Source organism: Trichomonascus vanleenenianus (assembly GCF_965637985.1).
Source record: "Trichomonascus vanleenenianus strain CLIB 3782 genome assembly, contig: TRVA0_048S, whole genome shotgun sequence".
Lineage (NCBI taxonomy): Eukaryota > Fungi > Ascomycota > Dipodascomycetes > Dipodascales > Trichomonascaceae > Blastobotrys > Blastobotrys vanleenenianus.
The window spans coordinates 74,088-90,293 of record NW_027481839.1 but is presented as its reverse complement, the minus strand read 5'-3'; the positions used below and the strand labels follow the sequence as shown (position 1 = coordinate 90,293).

The following is a 16,206-nucleotide window of genomic DNA, read 5'->3' as shown; positions in this document are numbered from 1 at the left end:
AGAGACACATATAAATTGCCACTTTCAAATAATATATTCCGGTATGATATCAATAAAGCTCATGTGGTTGTTCATTAATCTGAAATATTTACCCATATGCATGTCTCATTAGCCGCGCGAGCCGCACCTCTACTCTAAAACCGATTGGCAATATGGTCACGTGATGTACATAATAAATAATAAGCCCTAACAAGTTAATCTAATCCACAATAGGCAAAACAGCATATATATGGGCCCGGTGTTATTTAGTAATATATATGTATATAAAAAAAATTACCAATTGTCCCACTCGTCGTCGTCCTTCTTGTTCTTGATCCCCTCCAGTTTAGTCTTCTCCTGGGGCCTCTCCATGCCAAACGCCGGTGCAATCTCCCCTTCCTCGCCCATACCATCAAACAGTTTGGAGTACTGGCTGTTGTCACCCCCCTGGCCATTCCTCAGCGCACGCTTCTGCTCCTGCGTAAAATTGTTAAACGTCTCAAGCCCGTACTTGCCCGTCTGCTGCATTTTCTGGCCAAACTGCATCATGGCCTTACGAGCATTGTTTCCAATGTCGCTCTCAGCAAAATTCCGCACATTGGGCTTGATATAGTTCTCGCTCACCTCCGAAACGTTCTTCGTAACAGTCTTGGAGAAGAAGCCCCATCCCTTGGTCAAAGTCCCCAATGGATCCTTCTGCAGCTCGTCCAGCGACAATCCTTCGGACGAAGAAGACGTCGCATCATTATTAGTCGTCTGTCCACCGCCAAATCCGCCATATCGCCCGCCCTGGGACGGAGGCAGGTGGTCCGGCCTTGAGCTGTTCTTCGAGCCCATTTCGGAGAAATACGCTTCATTTCTCTGCTTCTGTGATAGGCTCGCGCTACTGGTGTTGTTGCTTGTGATCATGCCCACGCGATTCGTGCTGTTCGTCATATTGCTCGTCGTCGACACAGCAGACCCTGGTCGCGACGGAATATGCGCGGGTCGATCGCGTCGCACCCATTCCTTGCCTTCTACCAGTGCCTGGAGCTTCTCCTTGTAGTCCTCAGCGATCGTTGAGTTGTACTTGATGGAGGCCTCGAGCGATCGATCCAGCCCTTCAGCATCGAAATATTCGGCGCACTTGTCATTTCCACCGAGCTCCATAGCCTTCATTTCGTCCGGCTTGAACTGATCCATCGTAACGGACCGTACGAACGAAATGTGCACGCCCAGTCCCCGGTGGATGCCCGCGCAGTCGAGGCAGATGAAGATGCCGTACTTTGGCGACGCCCACTGCGGGTTTGCCGCACCGCAGTCAAAGCATTTCTTGTTTCCGCCCGTCTTCTGGAGCGCAAGAAGCCTTCGTCGATTCTCTGGGTCCACCGTCCAGTCGGCCATTTGGTTTTCTCTCTCTACGTGGAGGTGGGTTTTTGAGCGCAAGTAAACGAAAAAGGGGGGGTGTTCAATGTCGGGGCGCGGCTACAAACACCACGTCTCTTAATGCCCGGTAATTGAACTTTATACGACCAGCCAGTTTACCACCGTTAAATAGAACGGTTATAAACGGTGTAAATTTTGGTATAGTTGTGTAATCGAAGAATTTTTTATGCTCTCGGAGTACGCTATGGGGGGACAAGTCCCCCCAAACCCCCCTTGGGCTCCGCTGCGCGGAGATCTGGTTGAATCGAACAGTAGCAGTGGGTTTGGGGGGGGGGGGGGGGGGGGGGATGCAACCCCCCTACTTACGGGAGCTCGAGGGCCAGCCCTCGAATACACCCCGGAGGTTAACCATCGATCTACGGGTAAAGGCATTGCAATGCTGTGTCACTTCATCTATCGCGTTCTTTGCCATTGGCTGTATCCAAAAGGTGCTCAACTCGGCTTTATGGAGAGTTGTTGATTGAATGGACCCTTGTAGTAGACTCTAAGGGCTACGATTTACAAAGTTGCCTCATTCACAGATCTTAAAGCGTTCAACTGCTTTATATTTATCTATATATACCGGGTGGAAATCGTTCGGTCTCCATAAAGGAGATCACCTATTTATACAGAAACTGCTTTAACTCAGCTCATCTGGTGGGAAGTTATCGAAACGGAAAACATTTTTCGGATAGAAAGTTATCGAAATAGAACAAATATTCGTGTCGCCTTCCTCTACAACTGGTAGGCAAATGGCGCGCTCGGTAATAAACCCCGGGCTCGCACAGTCCGAATTATAAGATCACGAAGATCCGCAAAACAAATATCAATTTCTTGATCCCGCACTGGAAGTGATGTTGGGTAAGACGACCTGACACCATGCTCACTGTCAGCATCGATGATGTTAATACCTGACAGAGGAGTCGAATGGGGCTTTGGTGGCCGAATAGGCCACGAGAAGAGGAAAAGAAGAGGCCAACGGGGCGATTGCAGCACTATTTATACTTTTGGTGAGGGGGAAGTAGACTTGTGACATTATGGCTGTGGCATGTTGGGCGCTTAACCGAGAGTTTAACTTAGAGCAACGGGATTAACAAAAGATTGCAACAGATAACCCAGGAGAGACTGGTTGCATGTTATCCTTCAACAAGCACGTTTCGTAGCTCTCAATGCCTTTTTAAGAACCATGAGCTAGGAATTCTTGCTCTGCTTCAGGGTGTAATGTTTGACCACAACCTGCAGAAGCCTAGCATTATAGATCAACATGGCTAAATGATCTTGGGGGCCAGCCCCCAAACCCCCGTAGCTCCGCTTCGCGGAGATCTTGTAGCGATCAAAATTTATGGACCCTTGCTTCTTACCTGATGGTAACGTAGTCCATGTATTAACGGGAATATTGAAGAGACGAATCGCTTCGTCGGTGTCAATTCTCTCTTGAGGGGTTTGTTTATCTTCCATGGACAATTCATGTATTATCACATCGTCAGGTCTCTGTTAGACACGGCTATCTCCGCTACGCGGAGCCCAGGTTATTCTCTGCGAAGCAGAGCTACGGGGGTTTGGGGGCTGGCCCCCAAGATCAATTGAAAGCGAACACTCCCTCATATTCATCTGGCGTTAGTTACAACTTGCCGCTGGCGATATCGCTGTTGAGCTCGTTGAGCTTCTCCGGGTACATTTCCCGGTAGCTGCCCATGTGCCAATTGCCACCATCAACGACGGTGACCTGACCAGTGATGTAGCTGGCGGCTGGGGAGAACAGGAAGACCGTAGCATCGGCGATCTCCTGAGTCGTGCCCATTCGCTGGAGCGGAATCTTCTTCAGCGCAGCATCCAACTGGCCTGGAGGCAGCAGACGGTCCATACCCTCGGTACCAGCAATTGGACCCGGGGCAATGACGTTGGAGCGAACTCCGAGAGGACCCAGCTCGACCGCCAGCGCCCGTGCCAGGGCGTCGACCCCAGCCTTGGCAGCAGAAGCATGGATCTGAAGTGGGAGACCCGTGTAATGAAGTGTGGCTGATACGAAGATGATCTGACCCTGGTTCTTGACGAGCTGCTCGTAGGTGGCTTTGGCGGTAGCGTACGAGCCAACAAGGTCAATTTCGACCACCGTCCTGAACGCGTTCGTCGATAGGTTGTTGATGTTGCTCAGGAAGTTACCCGCCGCACCCGCAATGACCAGATCAACCCGCCCCAGCTCTGCTACCGTCCGGTCGACAGCCGCCTTGAGATCGTGGACTTTCCGCACGTCTACACCACCGATACCAAGCACTTTAGCACCTGGACGCAGTTGTTCAATTTCCCTGGCCGCAGATACCGTCTTTTCGACGTTTCGCCCGATAATCGCCGCGTTGGCTCCGAGCAGAACCAACGCCTCGACCTGAACACGGCAGATACTACCGGCTCCACCCGTAACGAAGGCGACCTTGCCAGCGAAAATGCCTGGCTTATAAATAGAGGTTTCGAGATAAGACTTATCAAGTGTGTTTGGCATTTCTCTTTTGCTTTCACTCCATCTCAATACCCCACCACCGGTCTTTTATATATCTCACAGATCGAATGGAGTTCGACGGTGTGGGGTCGGCACTCAGCGGGACCGAGGTCTCGTTTTACGTCGTGTCCATGCAGGGCTTCCCCCAATCGCCATCATCAGGGGTTCGCTTGCTCATCGGTCCATGTCGGGGGTCACCAGCGGTCTTGCGCTTTCGTGGGTGCAAATAGCGTCGTCTTCCCACCTGTTTTATGCGTTGAATGGGGGGTTCATCGCCGGAGTGATTAGCTGGGCATATTACCTCAACCGCGATGATCGCCGCAGACTGGCGAGTCTCAACAGCCGTGTGCCTTATTATGAGAAGATTAGCCACGAGGAGAGCATAGCGGGGCAGCTGGAAGCTCGGCTCCGCGGCCAGTGCGAGAAAAGGGTCCACATCGCCATAGGCCTCGTTTCAATCTCGGTCCAGGCGGTCTCGGTGGTGCTTCGATCGAAAATCAGGGGCACCGAGAAGGCCCTTCCGCAGTTCCTCAATTGGTTCGTGTGGGTTTGGTGCTGCGAGGTGTTATTATTTCTGTTCTATTGGCTTGTCGAGCTGGTCCCCAGAGACCGCACTCCCTATCTCTCCAAGCGAGAGTAAATCACCACCATTATCTCTGCCCCAAGAATTACCATTTGCTAATATCTTGTCAGAATCACAGCATGTTATCTTCACTAATGATTAATTAATACTCCGCTGCTTCAATGGACTTGGGGGCCAGCCCCCAAACCCCCGTAGCTCCGCTCCGCGGAGATGCTCCTCAGCTTCAATTGACTTGGGGGCTAGCCCCCAAACCCCCATAGCTCCGCTTCGCGGAGATCTTGCAGCCATATGTCCCCCCATATGAATATCGCTCCAATTGGAGGTTAGCTATGACATCATCACTACCCTAAAGGTTTGGAAAGGTTCTTCTGTTTCAAAATCAATAGGCACCGGCCAAATACTGACATACAAACTCTTTGGGTACCGGTAAATTGAAATTGGCGGCATTGTAGCCACATTTTGAACGTCAAAAGTTTTAGTCTTGCTAGTGCTATTAAATAACTTGTTCTGCTCCCTTCCTTTCTTCTACCTCTCTCTCCTCTCTCAGTTATCATTACCATCTGCTGGATACAATGGGCTTTGACCGTCTTGAATATGATCCAGAGAGGTTTTCCCTTGGAATTGCCGCATCACCTGTAGTAACCGATGATCCCAGATCCCCGCTATACAATGTCCTTGATTATGCTCCATTGCCTGGCCAAATGGGAGATGATGGGATAAAAATCAAGCTAGGTAGAGAGATTAGACCAATTATAGATGGTAGGCAACGACTCTTTCTGGCTGAGGTTACAGCTGCTCATGTACCCCATTTGTTCGAAAAAGCTGATGAAATACATGTCGTCGCTGAATTATTCGACCCACTTGCCGTTATGAGCAGGCAGTAACCTGCTATATCCACTTTTTTTATTCAATTGTTGCCGCCGGCATATTCTGAAGCTGTAACATTGGTGGTGCCCCTGTAGCTACTGTGAACAAGGAACAATCCGCCATGTCTGTTTTGAGATGTAACTCCATTAAGTAAGAATAGAAGCTGGTTGGCTAATTTCTGGTATATAACCTGTATCATATTGGTTAAAGCTAGATGTAAGATATAAAAAGATCGCACAGCATATATTATCCTGTTACCTAAATGTTGTATTCAATTAATTCCACAGTCCATGGTCAACAAACGATTGAACTGTATCGAAAATGGCCTCCTTGAGAGATCTGTAATTCTGCTTATGCTCACTGTTCGAAAGGGAAGCATCATGCTTGATATAATTCTTCAGCTTTGTCTCACTATCCAAAGGTTCGTCCAGCGATGTAGACAGTCCAGCCTTGAACTTGTCATTACCCGAATCAGAGACCAGCTTGACGATATCGTAACCAAAAACATCGCCAGCGACTGCGAACCACCGCTTATTGACTGCTTTTGGGTTGTCAATCGCATTGACATGAATCTCAGCGACATCACGGACGTGAACAAAGTGACCAAACGACGATTGTGGGAGGTTGCCCTTGAGAACGTTGTACACAAAAGTATTTGACTCGTTAATCGCATCGACAGACTCGACATCCCCTAGCATTCGCCCCCAGATATAAGACGGCAAAACGGCGGTCATGGTGAACTTGGGCTTCTCATTCTTCAAAAAGTCCCAGGCAGCAAGCTCGGCGTACTTTTTGGAAGCAAAGTACGCCTTAGGAGTAGGCTGTGCGATGGCGTCTTCCACAGTCACCTTGGCCCAGTCCTTCTCAGTGTAAGCATATCCGGGTTCCGGGCTCAGCAAATCAATGACAGATACAACTGACGACGTCAACACAATATGGCGCACCTGAGGACCGTGCTCCTTTGCTGCCTTCATAACGTTGACCGTTCCATTAACGGCTGGCTCAATTGCCTCTTTCACGGCATCTTTAGTCGCAAAGGAGACGGGAGACGCCGTGTGAATTACAGTGGTGATATCAGGGTGCTTTTGGAACACCTTGTCGTAGCCATGAGGCTCGTTATTATCGGCAACATATTCAACAATCAAAGTGCCCTTCTTGTTGGCCGCAATTCGTTCCAAGAGGGGCAGCTTCTTCTCGCTTCGAATGGTCGCGACAACCTGGTAACCGCGGTCAAGCAGGATATCCAGGATGTGAAGGGCAAGAAACCCGGAAGCACCAGTCAAAAGAACCTTGGACATTGTTATGTATATACTCAATTGGTTTACTACGATAGTGATGAGGCATTTATGAGAGCTCTTTTATTGTCTTTATATACTTTTTACGTTCCCTACTTCTTGACCTTGTAATTACAAATCATCCATTGAGCCCTGAGAACCTAATGACAAACCCTCCATTGGACACCTAATTACAAATCCTCGATTGGACCCTGAGTACCTTATATTTCTAATCTCTAACACAGTATGGATTAAAAATTGAATCAACGGTTTTGCGTATCCCCAGTATAGCAGCCAACTCTCACTTGTCATCACTATACGAGCTGGTATTACCAACGGTGAGACACCGCCGGTTGATGGCGATGGCTTGTTAACAACGGGTAAGACACTGCCGATTGATACCGATGGTTTGGGATTTGGTAATGTGTACCCATTTCGGGACAAACAAGCTTTACACCTGCGACCTCGGACGTCAAAATGGGCGGAGTTAATACAAGTAGTCTTCAACGCAATGAATTGACGAATAACGCCGTTGCCAAGTACTTGGCAACGGCATTTTGCTAAGATATAATGCAACATTGCGTTATATTTAGGAAATAGACGTTCCCTACTATGTAAAGCCCTTTATTACTGTCTGATATGGTTCCCCATAGCTCCGCTTCGCAAAGGTGCCGCTGTAACTAAGCTTGTTGTAACGCCGTTACTAAGATTTTGTAACGTCGGTTGGGCATTTGTAACAGTGTAACAAAAACTTTGTGACGTTGTAACCATCACCCAAGTTAGGGGGCCGCAGGCCCGCTCCAACGGCGGAGGCAAGGGGGGTCTGGCCCTGGGATACATTAGACAAGGTGAGTTGAGAAATACAGCACAGATATTAATTGTTGCGAATGTAAATAGCTAGATTAGATGGTAATGCAAATAGCTAGGTTGAATGGTACATTACATATTAAATAGATGAGGAACTGCGGCCAAACTTCAGCGAGAGCTTCTTCCCGGCAGAACTAATCGTCTGCTTGAAACTCTGCTTCTTCTTGACCTTGCTGTCCGACGTGGCTGGTTGTGGTGGTATCGCAGGCGAGTTGTCGCCAGAATCATTATTGTCGTCACTAACATCGTCGTCCGTATCTCCCTCTTCCTCCACAGGCGCCTGCTTCTTCTTCTCAGACTCACTGTGCATCTTGGCCGCAGGGATCGACGAGCCACCCACCGCAGCGTACTCGTCTGCAAAGTTCTCGCTCGTTCTGCGCCGCCGCGGTCCGCGGTAGTCCTCCGCATCATCAGGACGGTCCACAGACTGCGTCCGCTTGAGACCGCTGCCGTTGGATACGTCGTGGTTATTATTATTACTAATGCTCGGAGTGCGCTTGAGAGAGACCACCGAGACACTATGCTCGTCGTTCTTGGCGGTGGCTGCTGTAGCGGGGGTGTATTGATCATTAATAGTCGTAGTCGTTTCATAGGCAATGTTAAAGAAGTTGTCGTGATCATCATCGCCAAACATGTCGTTACTCACATTGGCAATCTCGGCGCTCGTGTCAATGTCGGTGTGGACGGAGCTCAGGTTCGCCGAGATCGACGACGAGCCCATGTTCTGCGTATACTTTTGTAGCAAAGCACTGATGGGGGTCGCGTAATCGAGTTTTTCAAGCTTGTCGCGGTGCGACTCCATCAACCGGCTCAGCAGCATGCGCATGAGTCTACGCCCGCGATCAACACTGGTTATACTCGTCGTACTGGCGTTAACGTCTCCAAGGCCAGTGTCAATGACGCTGAAGATCTCGAGACACGCCGAGTGCGTCAGGTTATTGCGGTTGCCAACCGATATCATCACGTTCAGCAGCGCATCTAGCACATCATGAGCGATAAACTCATCTACGTAGCGCTCCTCCTCAGCGAGAATGCCGTACTTAAGAGTTCGGACACCCGCTAACCTCATTTGTTTGTGCGGCATCTCAATAATGCGCTTGACTCCGAGCCATAGCCGACGCGACACAATGAAGTCGCGCGCTGTGCTCTCATGCTTACGAATGCAAAACGACAACAGCTCGCAGACTTGCTCATATATGCTTCGAGTAGTGGGGTCTCCAAAGTTTTCTTGCTGGGGGTCCCGAGCAAGCGCCACCAATGGCGCAAACAGCTTGTCTGCCGACTGTTCGTAGAAGTCTCGAATATACTGAAAGGTATCGACCTCATTGCCACTGCGATTGGCGATAAGCTCTGATAGCTTCGAAGAGGCCCCGCCTAGTAGCGATCCGTTGAGAGCGTTCATCGTAGAGCTGTCTATGAGCACTTTTAGGCTCTCAGTGACTTGAGGCTTGAGGGCTGCATCTTTGGGCTCGAGAAGAAGGTCAATCAGGATGCCGGCGATTCGGCTACTGAACCGCTTTTTACTCTCCCCTTCTTGGGGTTTGTGGGTGTGTTCAAATTGGCCAGTGAGAAGCGCTGGGTCGTGATCTATAATGGCCACCAGCACTTCTGTGCCGAGAATGCGAATGTTAGGCGCGCTGGAGGCGCTGAATGCATACTCCAGCAGCTTTACTAGGCCGCTGTCCAGCAACGACACGTAGAGCGACTGGCGCTGGCCAGGCTGGAACTGCTTGGCAATGGACGCCATTTGATGCACGAGGCGAACACCATCGCGCTTCTTTGCGTCGTCCGATCCGTCGAACATGGAAAAGAGCGAATCTAAGAACTGCCGGTTGCCTTGCAGCTGGCCTACGATTTCAATTTGGTTCATAAAGATCATCGAGGTGAGGAAGGTAAAGGTCGCGTCGTCGAGGAGACGCACAAGAATGACGTCTTTCAAAAACTGCAGGCGGTATGTTTCTTTGATTTTGACGCGTATTCGGTCGTCTGGGATGGGGACGACTTCGTTAAAGCGTGTTTCGTCGGTCAAATAGTCGCGGTGGTTCGCCTTGAGGCCTGGCAACTCTGGATCATCTATCATCAGTTAGTATTTTCCGTCAGCATTTTCTTTTGCTTGATTCAATGATTTTCGTTTTCTTTCACTCATTTCAATTCCGTCTTCAAGAGAAAGCAAGTGTAATTCCTTTTTCCAAACCTTCAAACAATAAAGAGAAGAAACAGATAGTTCTTCAACGAAGAGAAGAAGGAAATGATTCAACGAAGAACAATGATTGGGTAACTTACACTCCAGCATTCCCACAACACCCATAATATTCTCATCACTGAGGAGAATCTCAAAAATAATATTATCGTTCAGCAGAAACAAAATCTTGACGATCTTGCAAAGCTCATGCAAATCCGATATCGACTCTAGCTCCTCGGCAGTCTGAAATACCGGCATTAGCTTTCCCACGAACCCCGTCTCATGAATATACTTGACAATCGAGTCGCGTCCATACTGGGATACAGCTACAACCGTCAGGGCCTCTACAACCTCAGCCAGGTTCCCCAACTTGGGCTCTGGAGGGTATGTCAAAGGCCCTGCGATGAATTCAGTTACTTCTGAGTCCCCATCGCCCGTGGCTACTGCATACAGGCTGATTCCGTGCTCAATGTGCGCCTGGACGAACACCAGGAAATCGCATACCAGAGAACACCCTTCGCTCTCTTGGAAACTCAACGCTACGTCTGCTTTTCCCGGTTCAGCCCACACAATGAGTGTTTCCTGCTGCTTCTGGTATTGGATGTCACCGCACACGTGCGAGTTTAAAAGCACATCCTCGCGATCCTCCTCGTTACGCACGACAATATGCGCTTCGTTGTTACCGCTCAGCTCTCCTGAACAGTACCCGGTGCCCTTATCGACCCATTCATCCTGATCCAGCTCGTAGACCTTGACCCGGCGCGGAAACGTGGGCAGCTCTAGGCTCATGTTCCTCCGGTATCCCGTGTCCAATGGCTCTTCGCGTGGCTACGCGTAATTCGATTCCGTTCTTTTCTTCGGTCGTGCTTCGTCCAGCTGTTCCGTTCGCTTCGCACATTCAACAATCAACGGGAAGACACAGTAGGCTTATAATGATGGAGGGGGAGGACGTCTTCGCGGGTTTGTCAAAACTCACGTTGGGACCGGTCGCCGTTTCGCGAGATCCCGCGCGTGCGCAATCGATCTTTTTAAGCCGCAAGAGCCGCGCACTAGTAATGGCAGCGATATAGCCGGTAAATGGTTGTACATAAAATAAGATTCATATTTGTTCTTTTTTTATTGTGGATTCGCTTATACATATTCTTTTTTTTTTAATATTTTTACTGATTTACATCGAGTTATTAGTGGTGTTACGTGGCATAAGTTTTTGCCTTTTTGGAGTGTAGTACCGGTACACGTACTTAAAGCTAGCCAATGATATTCGCCGTAGCTTAATTTGCACCATTTGGCGTTTCTAGCTAGTTCAATGGCATATATAAAGCTTTTAATATGGTTCCTACGGTACAAGAGTACTTTTGGGCCAATAAATGGTGGATATAAACCAATCAAGACAGCCCAAACACTGAATGCGATCTCAGCTGTATAAATGCAGATGAGATAAAAATATAGTACACTGGTGTTGCTAGGCATCAGAGTGCATATGAGTACATTGTATAAAGCAATTTGGCTTCATGAGTAGAATATGATAAAGTGCGTATGCATAGATAGCAATTGAGCCGCTTAGATAGCCGCATATGATGTTACTACTGTATCTGGTAGACAGGAACGCCGGATTAGAAATCAGCTATACAAATGGTTCATTCAATATGCCCTTCGATAAAGTATTAGTGGTACTACCCAGCCCTAGCGAAATGCAGTCAATTGAAACCTCCGCTTAATTAGGATCAATTAGTCTCATCGCTCGTTGGACGCGGTGTCACGCAAATACCCGACAACGCAGGAACATATGTGCGGCGGTGAAACAAACGTTACGCGTCTCTAGGAATAGAAGTGCGAGAAAAAGACCAATATAATAAATGAATAAAAGATACACTGATGAATATTTCGTATTGTAGAACCCGACGCGAAGCGTCGCCGCGGGGGTTTGGGGGCTGGCCCCCAAAGAATGAACTGGATAACACACTTGAGTAAGTAACGAAAATGATAGTAGTCTTCAAATCACCGCTCCTGTCTGGCTTGTCATCCACCAGCTCAAAGTTGTTATAATTGTTGCCGCACTACTCCTGATAATAATAATCTATTGGCGTCTTGTTGGGGCCTTAGGCCAGAGACATCACTGAAATACATATACGTATAATCTTTCAAAATATAACAAAATCATTCCATATCAATTGGGTCCCTTTCCTGTACCGCATTTGCGTCGTGAGGATTGCTTACCCCCCGAGGGTCCGGGAAACAGTTCTCCTACCAGTAGGAAATTAAAAACCGGACACCCTTCAACTTTGGGATTGACAGTGTGCGTTCGCGGGTTAGTCCGCTCTTGGGCGATGGCCCTCTTGGATAAATTGGGCCATTCTTTCGAGTCCTTCTTTCGTGCCGAGAAGTGTCGGCTGGTCAAATGTGTCGCTTACCTCCTGAAGGAGGGCACTACTCCTGATCCTCTTTGTCTACTGCGAAATGGCTCTCGACGATGCGAATAGGAAGCTCTTGCCAGGGTAATGTTTGAGGGCGGAGGAGAACAGTTGAATCTTTGACGGAAAACATTGAAGCCCTGGCATAATAAGTGTGTAGAAATATTACTCCGGTTCCTGTGGTCAGCAGTTGAATATCATAATTGATAGTAGCGGTCACGTATTTGAATGTGGAAACTGGCGGCAAAGTTTTGCAAGGCCCGTATCAGCTGTAAAGAGCGAAGCTAATGCTAATAGAATAGAAGTCAGCTTCATGGTTAGCGATGGCTCTTGCAATTCCAGTATCTCTCTTTTATAGCTGAGGTTATGTTACCCTGGCTGTTATTATTAGCCGCTTATTGTGGGGTAGATTCATTAGCACAAATAAAGTCTTGGCAGCTGGGCAAATCAAGTCTTGATGGTAGTCACGATAGTCCTACCATCATCACTGGAGCCAGGTCCGCGTTGGGGACCAAAGTTCTTGTTTTCATTATTGTAGGACGACAAGCCCCCATCGAGGTCACCCAGAAGCCCAAGTTGAAGCAAGCACAAGAACAGCAGTCAATGCGGCACTCAGTCTGAACCTCTCCTCTCTTCTTTTTGAAACAAATTGAAATCACTTTATATTTTATAGTTAAATCGTGGCACTGAGTTTATAAAAATTTTGGTAATACAATGTACATTGTATATAAAAAAGACTGTATGACCGCAGTAGGGGGGTTAGCTTTACGCCGCGTAACCGTGCGGCTGTTCCAAATGCGGTAACACAAGGAAAATCGGGAAGATCGCCGTTGAGGTTTTGGCTGCACCGCGCGGCTTTAGTGGAGAGACCAAAAAAGATCAAAAACTTTTCATACTTAGCTTTATTCGCGAATAGATCTGGATAACTTTTCCATCTTTTAAAGGAGATCTTTTTTAACGGTTTTGTGGCTTTGGAAGTTTTCCCTGAACCGATTAAAAAACTTCCTGAAAAGAAATCTCTTTTCTCATACTATTCGTTATTATTCACTTTGTCTGGCCCTAAAGTCCGAATAGCCGCACCCAATGTACGAACAATCACCCCGTGAATCTGAAGATTCGCCAACCCGCAAGCAAATCACAGTCGAGGCTGTAGATGTTGCTGTAGATGTTGAGAGAGACCCCCTGGCCAGGCGAGTGGTAAGACGGTTCCGGTTCTTACTGTCTCCGCACTTCTGGATCATCTTCGTCCACGGTCAGATCCTCTCGCTGTGTATCACCTCCACCAATACCTTGACCACCTTCCTGGTTAACTCTGGAAACAATATCCCGGCTTTCCAGACGCTGTTCAACTATGTTTTGTTGTTCCTCATCTTCACTCCTTTCACGCTCTATAAGTATGGCTTCAAAAAGTGGTTCAAGCTTATATTCAAAGATGGGTGGAAGTATTTCCTGCTTGCGTTTGCCGATGTTGAGGGCAACTATTTTGTAGTGAAGGCCTATGGTTACACCAATATGCTGTCGGCTGCTCTTCTCGACAATTTCGCAATTGTCGTCGTGGTTATTCTCTCCTTTTCCTTCCTCAAGGTGCGCTACCACTGGACCCAGCTGCTTGGCATCGTCGTGTGCATTGGCGGCATGGCGCTTCTCGTGGTGTCTGATTTGCTTACTGGGAAGAACTACGCGCCCATCGATAAGGTGAAAGGTGATTTGTTCGTACTGTTGGGTGCCTTCTTCTATGGTGTCTCCAACACCCTGGAGGAGTTTTTTGTGTCCAAGCGTCCTCTGTATGAGGTAGTGGGCCAGCTGGGGATGTGGGGTGTCATTATCAATGGCGTCCAGTGCGCTATCTTTGAGCGTCAGTCTCTCCAGGAGGCGCAATGGAGCAGCAAGGTGGGCGGGTATTTCGCGGGTTATACTCTGTCGATGCTTCTGCTCTACTGCACTGCTCCGATCTTGTTCCGAATGTCATCTGCGGCATTCTACAACCTTTCATTGCTGACTAGTGACTTTTGGTCCCTGCTCATTGGTCTCCGAGTGTTTGGCTACTATGTTTTCTGGCTGTACCCGGTTGGCTTTGTGCTGACTGTGGTCGGTATGCTGATTTACTATATCTCCTTCAAGGATGAGCTGGGTGAGGCTATCAAGCCGTGGCTGGGTAAGAACCAGGAGAATGGTGTTGTTGGTGTAGGCACAGCCAAGCGTTCTGACGATGTTGAGTCTACCAATTCCTCTACGCCTTTGAATGACGAGCCATTGACCCTTGGGTCCTTCAACAACATCAACGACAATGAGACTGCCGTAATCTAATAGGACTAATAATAATAATAACTTATAATTCTATACTTAACTCTCTGGCTTTCCATGTTGTAATTAACTCTCCGGCTTTCCATATTAATGCATAATGGACATTCCATACTTACTGAGCAGCTAAAATAGGTACCGGCAGTTAATATATAGTTCGTAGGGTCCCTTCAGAACTTGCTGCTGAAAAAATTGGATTGCTACTGGTTTTTGACTTCGACAACTTGATCAATCCCTGGGTAGTCTGGCACGGAAAAGCCGTACTTTTCAGCAAATTCCTTAGATACAAACCGTCCACCAATGAAATGCCGACCTCTAAAGTACTTAGCGGCCGGCTTAGGAGCAGTTAGACTGACCAAATTGTCAGGATGAAACGTATTTCCATCAATTGGCCCTTCGTCAACATTCCATGATGATGGGATGTCAACGCTTGTGACAGGGACCTTCGTGTGCTTAAGTTTACTGATCACAGCTGGGAAAGGTTCGCGGAGTGGAGGCTTGAAAGAGAAGCCGAACAACGCGTCAATTATGTGGTTAGTAGACCGGAACGCCTCGTCTACATCATCGACGAATTGAATGCCAAAGTTACGCAGCTGCTTCTCCAATCGCTCAAATAATTCTCCTTTGGACTTCTTCGGGTAGTATATGGACGGTCTGTATCCCAGAAGATACAAATGACGCGCTGCTACGAGCCCATCTCCGCCGTTATTGCCTGGGCCAGCAAGAATGAGAACATTGTTGCGATTTGGCTCTGGCGGTTGAACTTTATACACGGCCTGGGCTACTGACAGGCCAGCCAATTCCATCTATTCTATTAGCAAATCCACGGGAATTGAAGATATCGGTGATACTTACTAGCTGATCGATCGAAAACGCGCCAGAAGACATGAGCTCCTTATCAACTGCGGCAGCAGCTTGGGCGGTTAGGTACTACCAATTGCAAAGTTAGAGCTGACACAACCAATTGTCAATTAATATTATACCTTCAACGACATTCTTAAATGAGTTCGCCTTTAGAAAGCTGAAGGTATTTGATATTTGATCGATTATAAGTGATTTGATCAATCTTTGTTCGCCTATCACCCCATCGTGTGGAGTGATTGCGCGAGCGCTACGTTAGCTGAATTAAAATCGTTATTTAACTGCAACTTTCGGCGCCGCACCGGTAGGCTGGTGCTCAACGCGGCTGTGCCAGCAATCCTCGGAGGACAGGACATCGTAGACGGGATGAAGACAGGATATCCGGAGATATCCGAAGATACTTTCCCTCGGGTTGTGGGCATCCCGACTACGTATGTAAAAAACGTGTTTGTGTATATGTGAGTCTGCGACGAGATGGATGTTGTGATACAATGACATCACCGCTCGGAGAATGGCAGTGTCTCAAATCTGTATTACGCCAGGGGGAAGAAGCGCTCCGGCGCAGCGCGTATCCGCAGCGGAATCTGTTATCATCTTATCGTGTGCGGCATGCATACAAAATCGAAGACATGACGTTTTCGCCGTGGTGAAGTCATAGTTGTGCAAGGTTAGACGATTACTGCAACAGGCAGCCGTACAGTGTACGTGAATCAGGTATAACAGTAAAATCTTGAACGACGTGTGCCCATAGTTTAAGGAAATGATGAACTTGAACTCCCTAAATAGTTACGAATATACAGTAGAATTACGTAGTATGCCAAACTGATACAGATAACGAACTTATACATGTGCTGAATAGTCCACACATACCCCAAGGACTAAATCCGATATACAGAAGTCTAAGGAATAATACAAAAACTTACAGCTGAGTAATCAATAAGCACCATAAGGAGCTATCCGATGGAAAGCGGTGGAGCTGTTTA

The 16,206-nt window shown here is 48.0% G+C and overlaps 6 protein-coding genes and 1 non-coding gene across 7 annotated transcripts; 1 reads left to right on the top strand and 6 right to left on the bottom strand.

Moving 5' to 3' along the window:
- Positions 1-273: 273 nt before the first annotated feature.
- SPS18 (Sps18p) lies at positions 274-1,362 on the bottom strand (the record flags this gene model as incomplete). Its single annotated transcript, XM_076687026.1, has 1 exon — positions 274-1,362. One exon carries the CDS (start codon positions 1,360-1,362, stop codon positions 274-276), a length of 1,089 nt encoding a protein of 362 aa, XP_076538768.1.
- Positions 1,363-1,930: 568 nt separating this feature from the next.
- Positions 1,931-2,321, bottom strand: TRVA0_048S00958. The gene has a single exon (XR_013062097.1). It is a non-coding gene; the product is annotated as an uncharacterized misc_RNA (transcript).
- Positions 2,322-3,004: 683 nt separating this feature from the next.
- On the bottom strand, positions 3,005-3,880 carry SPS19 (2,4-dienoyl-CoA reductase (NADPH); the record flags this gene model as incomplete). Its single annotated transcript, XM_076687025.1, has 1 exon — positions 3,005-3,880. The coding sequence occupies one exon, from the start codon at positions 3,878-3,880 to the stop codon at positions 3,005-3,007; it is 876 nt and encodes a 291-aa protein (XP_076538767.1).
- A 1,722-nt stretch (positions 3,881-5,602) lies between these two features.
- Positions 5,603-6,625, bottom strand: ARI1 (NADPH-dependent aldehyde reductase Ari1p; the record flags this gene model as incomplete). Its single annotated transcript, XM_076687024.1, has 1 exon — positions 5,603-6,625. The coding sequence occupies one exon, from the start codon at positions 6,623-6,625 to the stop codon at positions 5,603-5,605; it is 1,023 nt and encodes a 340-aa protein (XP_076538766.1).
- A 922-nt stretch (positions 6,626-7,547) lies between these two features.
- Positions 7,548-10,439, bottom strand: PSY2 (Psy2p; the record flags this gene model as incomplete). The annotated part of the gene is made up of 2 exons (XM_076687023.1): positions 7,548-9,541; positions 9,752-10,439. The coding sequence occupies 2 exons, from the start codon at positions 10,437-10,439 to the stop codon at positions 7,548-7,550; spliced, it is 2,682 nt and encodes an 893-aa protein (XP_076538765.1).
- Positions 10,440-13,144: 2,705 nt separating this feature from the next.
- Positions 13,145-14,368, top strand: TRVA0_048S00870 (uncharacterized protein; the record flags this gene model as incomplete). The annotated part of the gene is made up of 1 exon (XM_076687022.1): positions 13,145-14,368. The coding sequence occupies one exon, from the start codon at positions 13,145-13,147 to the stop codon at positions 14,366-14,368; it is 1,224 nt and encodes a 407-aa protein (XP_076538764.1).
- A 194-nt stretch (positions 14,369-14,562) lies between these two features.
- On the bottom strand, positions 14,563-15,357 carry NNR1 (NADHX epimerase; the record flags this gene model as incomplete). The annotated part of the gene is made up of 3 exons (XM_076687021.1): positions 14,563-15,168; positions 15,218-15,292; positions 15,346-15,357. 3 exons carry the CDS (start codon positions 15,355-15,357, stop codon positions 14,563-14,565), a joined length of 693 nt encoding a protein of 230 aa, XP_076538763.1.
- Between the last annotated feature and the right edge of the window lie 849 nt (positions 15,358-16,206).